The 14654-nt window shown below is 40.9% G+C and overlaps 1 protein-coding gene across 3 annotated transcripts in view; it reads left to right on the plus strand.

Annotated features, from left to right (window-relative positions):
• Positions 1-14654, plus strand: part of scn8ab (sodium channel, voltage gated, type VIII, alpha subunit b) — a 54209-nt gene that overhangs the window by 841 nt on the left and 38714 nt on the right. For 2 of the 3 annotated variants that reach the window (XM_069677562.1, XM_069677564.1), the window contains exons 1-2: positions 14341-14383; positions 14471-14599. In XM_069677562.1, the coding sequence (XP_069533663.1) occupies positions 14343-14383; positions 14471-14599 (170 nt within the window). In that variant the 5' untranslated portion in view covers positions 14341-14342. Of the gene's footprint in view, positions 1-2821; positions 3160-13903; positions 14023-14293; positions 14384-14470; positions 14600-14654 lie in introns of those variants that run through there. The other variant, XM_069677565.1, reaches the window with a different exon arrangement.

Here is a 14654-nt window from a genome sequence, read left to right on the forward strand (position 1 = left end):
CCGTTTTAGTTTCGCTCTCCTGTTTGGCTGTAAAATGTTTATTTCGATATGAAGTGCGTTGAACGGATGTGCTAAAAGCTGCTTTCAGCTGAGGATGAGTTGTCAGTACACAGCTCGTGCATTCAACTGACCTAGTAGGAGTTTGTTAGTATGAGCCTATAGCAGCAATAAACCACACTGCAGTATTTTAGGCTTTGGCCCTATAGGACACCGGCGCGCCTCGCTGTTAAACAGTGGACTTCACTGAGGGTGGATGACGCTCAAATGAGACATAATGAGCACCAGGGAGAAAGTTTTCTTTCATCTATATGTGTTTTTATCTCTACACTGGTCCTAATGACCCATGTTTCACCATTTCCGCCTTTCCTGTTCAAACTGAATTATCATAATTCGTGAAAATTTCCAGTCAGGACGTCATAACTTTACCTGAAATCGACTCAGCTCAGACAGGAAGAACGTGGCACCCACCCCAATAGGATAAGAGGGGTTATTTGAGGCCTCTTTAATATTTGGCTGCTGAGTTTATTCCCCAAGGAAAGCTGGACTTGGGCCTGTAGGTGCACATATTCTCAGATATGCTGTGAATATCTTTACATTTAAAGACAGGCAGCATTTGGACACCACTGCAGGAAATTAATTATGTTTAAGTTATTTGGCGAACAGTACGACTGTGATGCAAGTTCCCTATAGGCTACACCACCTCCTCACCGCTGTGTCCGGTTAGCTCCATCAGTTGTCAGAGTATATGAGCAGAATAGACGGTTTTTCCAGTGACGGGACGGGACGGAAGCCGTGGTGCGTTTGGATGTCTTTCCTCCGCACAGAGGACGCAGCAGCATAGGCTACAGGAGCATTTTAGCTAAACGCTGCTCATCAGAACCGGACAGCGACAAGCTCGTGGTTTATTCTGAAGGCAAACAAGACTGTCCGAGTTGTTGAGCTTTCTTTCTGTCATCCATCAGTTTTTTTAATTTCCGGACCCACTCGACTCATCATGGATTAAAAAGAGAGCGGTTATGGGGTGCACGGATTTGGTGGCGATTACCTCCGCTTAAATGCTCCTTTCGTGTTAATCTAAGAGTGAGCAGAGCAGTCTTTTTTTTTTTTTTTTAATGAACATGTTTTAGCTTTTGTTGCATTTTATGTTGTGTTTTTGATATGACCTATTGAGCTAGCGGACATCGAACGCAACATCTGCAACATTTCCTCCTGCTCGCCTTTCAGCTTCTCTGTTTTTATGAGTCTCTTAACATTATGTGTAAAGTGCACATGCACTGCTGGCCATGCTAGTGCATCCTGCTTTGAATCACCTTGACGGTAGATCAATTGATGTAGCATTGGTGGAAGGAGACTTGGAGGTTGTGCCGAGGTTGGGTTACTTGAACAGGACTTCAACCCTCTTCTGTTTGCCTGTGCTGCTTTTTTCTCGAAGATACCGGGCTGTTGGAGGTCTCTCTGCCAGTGGATGTCTGAGTTCTATCTAATTCATTTCCAGGTCTGTACCTCTGTTATGGTTTCACTGAATGTTGCACACAGTGTATAATATTTGAGAGCCTGACTTGACTGTCAAATACAGTGTATCAGACAGCAACCTGGGGAGAGAAATTAATCTGTGGTAGGCTCCTGGAGAGATGCAGGTGACAACGTTATTACAGCCCTACTGTTTTAACAATGAGTCAGAGCCCCACAGGTTGAATAATCTACAGCAATATTTTTTCAACTATCTTTTGGACACATTTCAACAGTTTAGGAGGTTTAATTATAAATAGATTAATAACTTAAATTTCCTTGTCATTGTTTCATTACTGTAGCATGTAGAAACTGTGGCCTAGGCTGGGGCCAGCTGACATTTCTAGAGGTATACATTTTTCTCAGACCTGCAAAATAAGCAGATGAAAGGGTTTGTCAAACAACACAAAACAACAAATGGTTTTAATAACAGTGAATGCATTATTTTCAACCAATTTACTGGCCAAATTTGAATTATTGTAATGCAAATACACTACCCAGCCTGACCTAGGACCCACTTATTTTATAGGCATCACCAGTGAGAGCTATTCCTGGTTAGTCATAGAGTTTTATATGCTAAAACAATGAGCTGTATAAAGCTGCACGCCTGCATGTTTGTTCTGAGGGAGTCCAGCAGTACCACTATTACATTGCCATCATACATTGTTAATTTAAACAGTATGAATAATGTTAGAGATAATCGTAATACGAAATGGTTCTTCTTGGCAAAGATAGTTACAAAGGAAACGTTCTAAGAAATAAAGAATTTCATGTCAGAAACTTGTGAAATGGAGGCTTAGACAGATTTTTTTGTGGGTTAAAGAGCAAATCATTTGCAAGTATAAACACAAGAAGAGACGTGCTTCCTCGCTGTCAGGGTCACAAAAGCACTGCTTGCTGTGTGTGCTGGGTACCAGACTTCAGCTTTAGTGGATACAGGATCAGGGCTTTAGTCATTAAGCCTGATGGAGGGAGCAGAAATCGTGCCTACTGGCCCATGTTCCAAATGTTTGCACTTTTCCAGCTTTACTTGCTTTGTTTGCCTTCTGTGGCAGAGCTAGAAAATTCCATCTGTGAGGCTTTGAGCAACACTGAAACAGAACAGGGCTGCAAATCTGCTGGTTTAACAACAATGTTAATCATAACCATTTGTTGTCCAGTCAGTTTATTTGGATTTTAAAACACTTTTTGGGGGATTTTTTTTTTTAATGTTTCTCCATTTTGTTTATGAATCACTTTTCTCTCAGCTCAGCATCTTGTATCCACTCTGCTTCACTTCCTCACCCTGTGTCCCTCTCCTCCTTCCTCTCAGAGCTGGATGTCTGGGATGGAAAACCAATAAAAAGGAAATAGCTGCAGGATGAAAACATGGCCGCACCCCTTCTTGCACCCCCAGGACCTGACAGCTTCAAGAAATTCACCCCGGAGTCGCTCGCTAACATCGAGAAGCGCATCAATGAAGAGAAGAACAAAAAGCCACCCAAGCCCAGGTCGGACAGCAGTCACCGGGACACGTCTGACGAGAATGAGATCAAGCCCAACAGTGACCTGGAGGCTGGGAAGAGCCTGCCCTTCATCTACGGCGATATTCCTGATGGGTTTGCTGCCACACCGCTGGAGGACTTGGACCCGTTCTATCTGAACAAGAAAGTGAGTTGTCACACAGGCCAAATTCATCACCCAGTTTCCCCCAACATATCTGAAAAACCCTTTAAAAATGAGCATTTCCTTTAAGTAGTTGATTGATTTATACAGCAGATAGTGAGTATTTTTAGATGTATTATTCAGCTATGCTTAGTCTTCAATTGGGCAATGTTTTCCCTTGTGATTCTGAACTAATAAAGTAACAATCACAGGTAATATGAAATCCCTGTCATAACGGAAATCTCATCTTATTATGAGGAACACGAGACCATACAAGGCCTGTGAGTTTCTTACAATCAAAACACAACATAGGCAGAGTGGTTAAGATGATGTAACAGCAATGGGGGATGCTAGACTCACCATTATGTCTGAATGCCATCAGTCCTATAGCAAATTGTTTTGTGATAAAAACACACACACATGACTAGTGTGCAACAATTTTCAATCACAGTTTAGCTATTGTTGTACAGGGCTTTAAAATGCAGCTGCATGCTAAACTAAACATCCAGTGCACATTGGTACCATACACTTATCTTTATCAGCATTATCTCTATGATGTGGTTTCTGTTGTGGTTTGCATCCTGATCTGCAGTGTTTCCATTGTTGTTCACGTTTCCACATTGTTGTACAATTAATCAATACGACTTAATGCAAATACACTGCGAGCGATGTTGCATTCACCATTATTGAGATCAATACATTTATGATTATTTGCTTCTTATACATTACTAGCACACTGACCACATTTCCTCCTTGCAAGCACTGGACTTGAATTGCAGTGATTAACAACTGTCATGTTTTGTCACTAACCCTGTTTCTAGAATTGAGGACAAAGTGACTGTTTTAATTGTAACAATTGTATAAGTGTGTCCCTTGTTATAGTGTTTCCTTCTAAAGAACATAGTAAGTTACAGATTTCAACCTTAAAGAATGAATGGGATGACTTTGACCCTGACAACGCGAACCTACCATTAACCATAAGCTACATCTCAGACAATGACAGAGAACAGACTGCATATTTATGTTGACAAATGTATAGAAACATGCAGATATTAAAGTATAATATCTCTCCTTTTTTGATACACTGCAACCATTTTTTCATTGGCAGCCATTTTCCTCTGACATCACGCTCAGGGTGGGAAGCTCAAATGCTGTCCTATAAATGTAGACAGTTCATTATCACTTAAATACTTCCATACAATCAGCAACTGGAAAGACAGTGGATAGTGAAAAGCAGGACTAACATTTTTCCATATTTCAAGTTAAAACAACATATTTGATATCTCAAATCTGAAGAAAACAGATCTGAAAACGGCTAATGTTGGAATTCAGCAACTTCCTGGCTAATGTCATCATCAGCTATAAAGTGGATGAATACTAACATTACCTAACATTAACTTATGAAAGTTTTATAAGATACGAGTTAAAAGATGTAAACAGACTTAACCTAGTCGAAACAACATATTTGACAACCCATTAGCTGGGCATCAGACTAGAGCTAAAGTTAGCATTCAGCCGCTTCTTGTGAATATCACCATAAGCTATTAAGTGGATGAATGCTAACATAACCTAACATTAACTTAAAAAATGTTATAAGATACGATAGAAAAGCCGTAAATAGACTGAAATTGTAGAAACAACATGATGATAACCCATTAGCTGGGCATCAGACAAGAGCTAAAGTTAGCATTCAACCACTTCCTAGCTAATATCACCGTCAGCTATAAAGTGGCTTAATGCTAACATTACCAAACATTAACTTTTAAAAATGTTAAAAGATACGATAGAAAAGATATAAATAGACTTAAATTGAAGAAACAACATGATAATAACTTATTAGCTGCCATCAGACAAGAGCTAAAGTTAGCATTCAACCACTTCTTTGTGAATGTCACCATCAGCTATTAAGTGGCTGTAAGCTAACATAACCTAACATTAATTTTTGAAAATGGTATAAGATACAATAGGAACGACGTAAATGGACTTAAATTGTAGAAACAACATGATAATAACCCATTAGCTGCCATCAGACTGGAGCTAATGTTAGAATTAGGCCACTTCCTAGCTAATATTACCATCAGCTATTAAGTGGCTGAATGCTAATATTACCTAACATTAACTTTTGAAAGTGTTAAACGATACAATAGGAAAGACTTTGTATAAATAGGAAGTCACCTGATGATTATCAATTACTAAGTAAGGGAGAAGGGGTAGGATTAAATAAGCTTATGCTTCTTCCTGCTCCTTTTCGGACATGTTAAGTTGATATTGTTTTTTTTGGTCTTTGCTGTATTATTTTCACATGTTAAAAATAAAGCCTTCATTCATTCATTCATTCATTCATTCATTCAAACATGACAGACAAGGGCTAAAGTTAGCTTCAACCACTTACTAGCTAACATTACAATTAGCAAATTAGCTAAATTACGATTTTCCAATCATATCATCATCATATAACACAATCAAAAGGTACTGTTAGCATTTCCTAGCTAACGGTAATATTAGCTAGGTAGTGGCTGAAAGATTACCTGACGGTAGATAATGTGTTATCAAATGGGACGGGCATTGCAAATTAGCCAAGGCCATAAATGCTGTAGTTTGTGGCATCTGTTTACTTCCTTCATACTTTTCACTATATAAATAAACATTAAATAAATCTATTATTTAAACTTATAATATTTAAGCATCCATTATGTTCCTTCACATTTTCACCATCCATTGTCCTTTCCAGTTGCTTATCCATCATGTTAATATGATTAACTAGCTTAAGACACAGCAGCATAACATTATAAGAGCATTTGAGCTTCCCACCCTGAGCATGATGTCTGAGGAAAATGGCTGCCATGTGAATATGGTGAATTGCAGTGCAGATAATGGGCTCAGGATAACATGTCTGAGGACTTGTGTTAGTTTGGTGTTTCACTATAGATTAGGGAGATCAAACACCTACATACACATCCATAAAAAAATCATTAATTGTATTATGTAACAGCGTTGAAGGTCATATGAGTGTCACTATTATTCATGTTGCACAGCTGCATAAATGCTTAATTCCAGGAAAATCAACTTCTGAATTAATATGAAGCAGGTGCAGATGGCACAGAAACTCCTTTTTTCTCCTAATGATGCTTTTTTTTATTAATAAGGGACCTTAAGGCACAAACTGTAGCTTGGCTTTATTGTAGCTTTTTAGTAGCAACATAGGAACAAGAAGTGATGGCAGAAGATGGCAGGAGAGCTCAGGAAGTGGAGAGAAAAGGTCAGGAGCGTGCAGTAGTACCTTCAGCTGTGCAGACGTGTGGAGTAGCCGGTCTCCTGTGTGGTGACGGTGATATAATGTGTAAGAGAATCTGCGGCCTGTACAGCAGCAAGAAGCCCAGTCAGCAGGACGGGCAATCTCAGCCAGCAGCACTCCCTCATAGGGCGGATGAAACTATCGAGTGTATGTGCCTTTTGTGATCTATTGATCTACAATAGTTCAGCGGTGGCCACAGGAAGGGTTCATCCTTGTCTTATTATCCTTCCCCACTTTGCTTATGGCCTGCTGCTTCCCTCTTTACCTCTCCTTACTTTCCTTTGTGGCATCAATTTTTGACTGAAGACAAGTTGCTGATGAGTTGTTTTTCATGGTCAAATGCATTTCAGAAATTTGCGTACATATGTGTGATAGTGTTTACAGAATAGGCTGCGTTGAGATAATAAGATGTAACAAGATGGAATGATATTAGAATAACACTTCTGGATGGTGGGTTAGAGCTCAATGGCATGGCAGCTTAGTGTGCAAAACTCAGTTAAAGCTCATCCAGATGAGTAACATACAGAGTGAACAATGGTATGTTCGATTGGAATATTACTGTTCCAATTTAGCCTTTGTGCACAGGGCTTCCAAGCAAAAGAAATAATGCAAAGATGTGAAAAAAGGATATATGTTATTTTCCCCAGTAATGGAACTAAAGGATGCTTATAAGGAAGCCATTTGGCTCCTTAAACTCTTTGTGCTCAATGATGAATCATTCGATGCAAACACATCATTTCCATGGAGCTATGATTAGAACATGAAAGCCTGTGATGCATTATAAACTCACTGATGTTTAAAGGCTTTTAAAGAGAGTTTTAACTGTTTGTAATGTAATTGTTATATTAGGATCCAAAATGTAAAAACATGTTTTAATCGACTTAATGATAGCGAGTTATACCTCATTCATAAGTCTTCAAACACATGGAAAATTAATCTTTTTCCTCAAACTAGTTGTAAAAGATGATAACATGTGCATTATCATTATGACATGGTGACACTCCAAAATAAGAGACACTTAGCCAGCTAGACATTTTTTGTTCTAAGAACGTTCTGAGAATGTTACGTGTGATGTTTTTAATAGTAGGAGAATGTTCTCTGAAAACACTTGCAGTGAGAATGTTCAAATCACATTTCAGGAACGTTTTATGAATCACGTTCTGATAGTTCAGGCCGTACTAACATCCTGAAAAGATCCTAAGAGTGTTGCAGTAAGCATGTTCTACCTTTTTTGTTATGTAACTTTGAGCAAATGTTTTATAAAAGGCGTTCGGACATCCCAGGCCTCAATAACATCCTGAAAATATCTTCAGAATGTCGCAGTTAAAACGTTTTGTCTTAATTTAAGTTTTAAAAGTTACAAGAACTTTATTTGAAATTTCTGTGAATATTAGATTAAAACGTTTTCTTTCGAGCGCAATTAGAACTTGTAGGTAATGCTAACCAATGTTATGGGAACGTTCCCTGCTAGCTGGGTAATGATTCAGAAAATGAATGTTATTTAAGCCAGAATTCTGTGCCTGTGGATACAGTGTCGGACTTTAATGAGGACTGGGTTAGCTACAAAATCCAATGGAAAATTGTATGATCATAGACGCATGCTGTGTTGTGCCAACATGCCAATATAATTGCCACTTAAGTATTAAAATGGGCTTCTTTGGCATTTGACAATTGTTTTGTTCATCTTTTACAAGTAAATTCATTGAAAACAGCTGCAGTTTACACATAAACCACATGTGCAGAATCCATATACAGTCACAGACTTTTATTTTATAGTTTCCAAGCAGCTCTGGTTGAGCAGTTTTGGCTCTGTTGCCTTGTCTATGGGCTTACATTTCAAATGCTAATGAGGAGTTACCCTATGCTTTTAGACTGGCAGCTCTAAGCCCGTCTATTAGGCTTCTGCATGTGCACTCAATATGTGTTACATAGCTCATAGCTTCTGACTCCATTCTGCGTACTCGAGATCTGCTTACTCCATCACAACCATCCAACTGTCATGTCAGCAGGTTCAGTAGGAGTCACAGGCGAAGACCTCATCTTCCCTCTCCGACTTACTATTATTCATATCATTCATTCGCCTAATCCACTAATGTGTTTGTCCTTTATCACACCTGACGAAGAGTACGTTCACGGTTAGCGTCCATTCCCCCCTCATCTGCTACTGTCCTCGCCTTTCCAGGCTGCTCGTCTCCTCTACTCGACCCACAGTCATCCTATTGCGCTGTATGTCAATGAGTGTGTCTAAGTGTTTGTGTGTGTGTGTGTGTGTGTGTGTGTGTTACCGTCAGCTGCAGGAAACCTGATCACAGCACTCATGCATCAAAGAGAGGAAGAGGGGGCAGTGGCGAGGAAGAGAAATGCAGCGTTGCAGTTCTTGTTTTCCCCTGTGATGGGGAGACGACTGCCTGGGCTTTTCAAATGTCTGATGTGATTAGGCAAATGTTAAAGCTGCTGTGGTCATACAGAAGGAGCCGGATGGGATGGATGCAGGGCATTCTTTTTCACTTGTACACATGTGTGTTTGTGTGGGGCGGGAGGATGACAACATGCAGAGAAATGCAAAGATGATTCAGCTGGATTCGGCTGCAGTTCAGTTCGGACAGAAAGCAGCTTTTGATGCAGAAGCTGAATGTTGCGTTTTGTTGACTGTCTTATATTCTAGTCCTCTCATGTCTCTCCAGGCTTCTGCAGGGCAGCAGCCACACAAGTGAGTGCTGCTTTTAGCTCACGGCTAAAGCAGCATTAGCCTCTGAATCTCAGCATGTAGCACTGTACACACCATTACATTATGTTCCTATACCACCAGCATCTCTGTCTGTCTGTGTGTGTGTCTCTGTCCATTACTCTCCTTTCCCCCCTCTCTTTCTCTCTTCCGCCGCTGCCTCCTCTCTGGCGCTCTCTCATTTTTTTTTTTTTTTTTTTCAGGGTGTAGTAAATTAGAGCGAGGGCCAGGCTTTAGTGCTCTGTCTGAGTCCTCAGTCTCTGATGACACAGCATCCTCCTGCGCTGGGCTGAGTGAGGAAGGGATGGGTCGGGGAGGGGAGGGGGGAGGGGAGGAGGGAAGGAAGGGGGGGTTGCCTCTACTGCTAGCCAGGTTTGTATAAAGAAAGAGGGTGGGGTAAGGAGGGGAAAGTGGGGTTTTGCAGCACAGCGTACACGTGAAGCGGAGGGATGACGCATTTTTTTGTTGTGGAATAACATGCAGGGATATTATAGTTTACAGTCAAACGTATGTAGGTGAGACGTTGCTGACTGTGTTTAAGGCTATATTTAGATCAAATTAGATTTGTGTTGCTTCGTCCCAAAGATGCACAAGGATGTTTGTGTTTCGCTTCCCAGTTCTTAGGTGGAGGTGTTTAAAACAGTTTGCAGTATGTTACAGTTCATAAAGGCCATAACAAATAGGCTCAATCATTTTGCAATCAATTAAAAAATTATTTAATCTTTTTAGAATGATAAAATGGTGATTAATTCAGTTTCCCTGGGCTTTAAATGATGTCTGAAATGTCTCCTTTAGTTAAACAAACCCTTAGTTATTGGATTTTCAATGATCCAAATCACTCCCGATTACATATTGTCCAATTTTTAGCTATTTTTGGGCGCTACTTCTAAAGCCATCTTTGAATAGGTCTCCAGTCAGGTCAGTATTGTGATGTAATAGAGCGGTGTGTGTTTCAGACGGGGGTCCTGGCATGATAAAGAGAAGCACACCGCCCTCTCCTCATGATTTAGTCTCTGTTGTTTCCCTCCTTAGATCTCACTCAGCTGTCTCTCTCTGCCCCTCGTCCCCATCTTCATCTCATTCTCTGTTTCTCTCTGCTGCATGCCTACCCAGCGCTCCTCCTCCTCCTCCTCCTCCTCTCTCCGTCTACCCATCATCCATCTCAGGTTTGGCTCTCTCCCCTCTGCAGCTCTCTGGCTTTCTGTTCTGCATCACTCCCCCTCCACCCCCTCATCTCTCTCTCTCTCTCTCTCTCTCTTCGGCTCTCTTTGCTGCTGCTGCTGCTGCTGCTGCTGTCCCATACCCCTGCAAGCCCCTCTCCATATCCTGCTCCACTATTCCTCCTCCTCCTCACACACGCACACACAAAACACAGACTGTCCTTGCAGCTGCATTCTCTCCTCCTTCTTATTCTTGCATATGTGCCTTTTTCTCCAACGCTCTGCAGAGAATTAGAAACATCAGCTTTGCAGAAAATAAGTCTTCCTTGCAGTGAAGCTCGCTCTGCTGAGTTGTGTGTTTATGCAAGTGTGTGTGCCCGAGTCTGTGTGTTTTTAACTGTGTAATAATGTAGGCAGATAGCTGTGCGTTATGTTACATATACAGCCCTTGATGTGCACTCCTTAAGTAGATCTATGTGTATGTGAAAAGATGCACAGCTTCCTGAGCTTATAGTGCAATATAAGGTGGGGAATTATTGATAGATCCATCTGATGCTAATTTTTGGTAGTTTAAACAATCATGAATGTATCAACCAAGAGAACGATGCATGCAAAATGTGCAGGCGAAGGTTTTTAATGTTTGGACTCCCGAACCTTTACGCTAAATATTCTTTCAGTTGGGATGACTGCACAATGTGCACACAGATTAACCACGATCAAAGGCCATGATGCTTGCATAAACAGAGGGAATAGTTCTATTATACAACAGGGATACTACAGTTAGGCTAACAATGTCATCGAAGACATGCTGGAGGTTTGACTTCGAGCTGGGCGGCGCTTATTGCCTGCAGATTTTCATCCACTTTACTGTAGCGTCTTCTTCTTCTCCCCTTCCTCCCATGAGGCCCACATCATTTTTCTACTTGGTGTAGATATAAGTAGACCTCCTTATAGAATCGTTTCATCATTCTGTAGTCACATTGTACTCTTTGTCCTCTAGTAAAGCCTTAGTGTAACACAGAAGTTCATCATTGTGCCATTATTGCATTTAAGCTCACGTACGACTCGAATCATTTTCTTGTGTTCATCTAGTTTGCGTCTAAAATCGTGCCGTGTAAATAAGCCACAAAGCTTTCATTGAGAAACAGGCCACATTTAGTATTTTAGAAGCTTCCGTGGCTGATAAGTTATCGATTAATGTGTCAGACGATCAATTAGGGAAATTGCCAGACATTTGCATCCCTTGTTGTAGTGGTGCCACGTTTCCAAGTTTGCCTCAACAGCCGATTTTTTCCTGTCTCCAAATGGACACAGCTCATTGAGTAACTGAAATCTATTAAGTTGACTCTTTATGTTTTTCATTTACAAACATCCTGAAACCCAGAAGGTCAAAGCAGGTGTGTTTATGTATGAGATAGTGTCTTTACATCTGAAGAAACCTCCACGCCGTAAGCCCCACATTGATTTAACATTTGGAACATTGTTATGCATGCAGGGCGTTTGCAAACCGCTAAGGAGATATTGCTTATTTTACAACCTCTGCCTCCGTCCACACACTGCATGTGCTTGCTCAGCGAAACTTCACTTGACCTCTGGGAGAAGGCTTTACCCTTTAAACGTGACTCTACATTGCGTTGATTAGGTGTAGATGATTCTTTTCTCCACGTGACAGGAAATATATTGCGAGGATATTTTAAGGAGCGCAGATGCTCGGTAGACAAAAAAGGACTGGGAAGAGGGGAAGGGAGGATGAGTCTTCTGATGCAGAGAACACATTTTGTCTTTCCCCAGACTGCAGCCGCTATTTATAATTTAATTAGATTTCAGGACACCACTCGTCTCAGGACACTTCTAGGCACCTCACCGTTTCTTTCTAGTGTTTCCCGTGGTCCGAACCATGAACTGGGCGTATGTGTATTATTGTAGCTACAGGGGCTGTATGCATACTAAGGCCCAAATGCCTCTATTACATGTGAATGGGTAATCATTGGTGGGTGCAGTAATGCAAGTAATATGGAGTTAGCTTCATGACTGTCAGTGGTTTACTGCGTGTATCCTGGTGTCCAGTATTTTCACAACACAATTATTCCTAAAGTGTGTTGTAGCCAATTTTAAGGCCATTTTTAAAGGAATTGTTTGACATTAAAGGGATATTATGCTATTTTTTCAATTTCACTCCTGTGGAGTAGCTTAGCATCATTTACAGTTTAAAAAACACGTCTCCCACTGGTGCTCTGTGCAGGTCCACATACAGCCTCTGCCTGCAACGACTCAGTCAGCTCTCTCAGTCCCTTTAAGAAACCCGCCCCTACAAGCCCGCTTTCTTCTGATTGGCCAGCTCTTTGTGATGTCACAAAGTGCAGCGTGTATAAAAAAAACATGGCCTTCACAGCAGCCTGAGCTGAGAAGCCTGGGGATTACTCCAACATACTTTTACCTACAGATTTGAAACTTCACCCACATTTAGTCTGGACATCTAACATTGTAACATTATATATATGTCTTAAAATGTAGAACAGCATAATACCTCCTCTTTAATTGATTATTGTAGCAAAAGATCACGTGTGAAATGCAAAGTAATACAAATGTGTAAGGTTTCTGGTATGATATCTTCCTTCTTCTTTAATAGCATTTATGTATATCCCTGATATGATTTTCTGTAAATACACAAAAGGGGATGTGGTAGAGAAGAAAAAAAAACACCCTAGGTGCTCTGATGACTCCCAGGTTTTCATCCAGACCAGCTTTAAACTGTAATTTTGTAATTAGAAACATTGAAGTTGTATATATTAAGAATTGGTAATACATCCATCTCAATCTGACCCCATTGCCTCCACAAACCACACACAGGTACGCACACACACACACACACACACACACACACACACACACACACACAGTGCTGCCTCACCCCAGTGCCTCAGCCCCACTTGGCCCGGTGCTGTTTATGGGTGGGGAGTGGTTGTTGAGAGCCTAGAGTCAGCAGATCTGGCCCTGATCGATGACAGCATTTGCGGTTCTCTTCCAGTAAGAGCTTTAAACTTGGGCTAAGAGAGTCATTTGGCCACGACGAGGGGAGAGCTTCCCATGCACCTGTCTGCCGCTTCTGAGGGGGAGGCTAATTCGGCTACTGTCACGGTCCGTCTGATGCAACCAGGACAGGACAGGGGGTACTGACACTGTACTCCTGGTGCAAGGGCGTGCTCTCTTTGTGTAGCAGAAGGCCATTAAAGTCTGAAATACGTCTTCTTAATACCTAAAAAAAAAAGAGACAACACAGTGAGCACTCTAATCAAAACGGCCCTTACAAGTGGATTTTAGCGTCACCTTTATTGTGAGCACCAGTCGTGTAGTTAGAGTGGAAAGTGATGCAGTGTTGTCCCATGACTCAGAGGTGAGCTCAGGACTCACATCGGTGCAGCTGCAGTCGTCCTGCACTCTTCCTGTTTTAAAAATAAGGTTTGCAGAGCGTGCACCGAAGAGCTTGTGACATATAATTAGTTCTCAAATTGTTCTAACTGTATTGTTATCTCTCTCTCTCTGTGTCTCTCTCTCTCTCTCTCTCGACAGACATTTATAGTCCTAAACAAAGGAAAAACACTCTTCCGCTTCAGTGCCACGCCCTCCTTGTACATCATAAGCCCTTTTAATCTACTTAGGCGAATAGCTATTAAGATTTTGATACATTCATATCCTTTCAAGTGATTCATTTTATATTCTATACAGTGAATATAAAAACAGATGTTTCAGTATTTTAAGCATGTTTGCTTTTTCTGCATATGTCACAAGTCTGCATGTAAGTGAAGCTAATAGTCTGTAAGCTCTAAATCACTGTCCTCCTCTGCCCTTTTTCTTAAGCTTCACTTTAATGCTAAAGCTTGATTTCACTTGTTGGTATTGAAATGCATGAGTTGTTATGGATAGCTCTGTTCAAATTTTCCTTAACCTCTGCCTTCCCACGTTATTCAGCATGATCATCATGTGTACCATTTTGACCAACTGTATATTCATGACATTTAGTGACCCTCCCGAGTGGTCCAAACAAGTAGAGTAAGTAAGCCTTCCTTTTTCCTCAGTATTCACATTATATCATGTATCTGTCACTGTTTTGATCTCTTTCTCTCTCTTTTTTCAAAGGTATACCTTCACAGGTATCTATACGTTTGAGTCACTCACAAAAATTGTTGCCAGAGGCTTCGCCATAGACGGGTTCACCTTCCTCAGAGACCCATGGAACTGGTTAGATTTCATGGTCATCTCAATGGCGTAAGTATTTCATTCAGTGATTATTAACAATATAAGCATTAAAGAATAATAGATA

The sequence above is a fragment of the Semicossyphus pulcher genome, unplaced genomic scaffold (genome assembly GCF_022749685.1).
Source record: "Semicossyphus pulcher isolate SPU_LCO1_2020_fin unplaced genomic scaffold, fSemPul1.0.p SCAF_3, whole genome shotgun sequence".
NCBI lineage: Eukaryota > Metazoa > Chordata > Actinopteri > Labriformes > Labridae > Semicossyphus > Semicossyphus pulcher.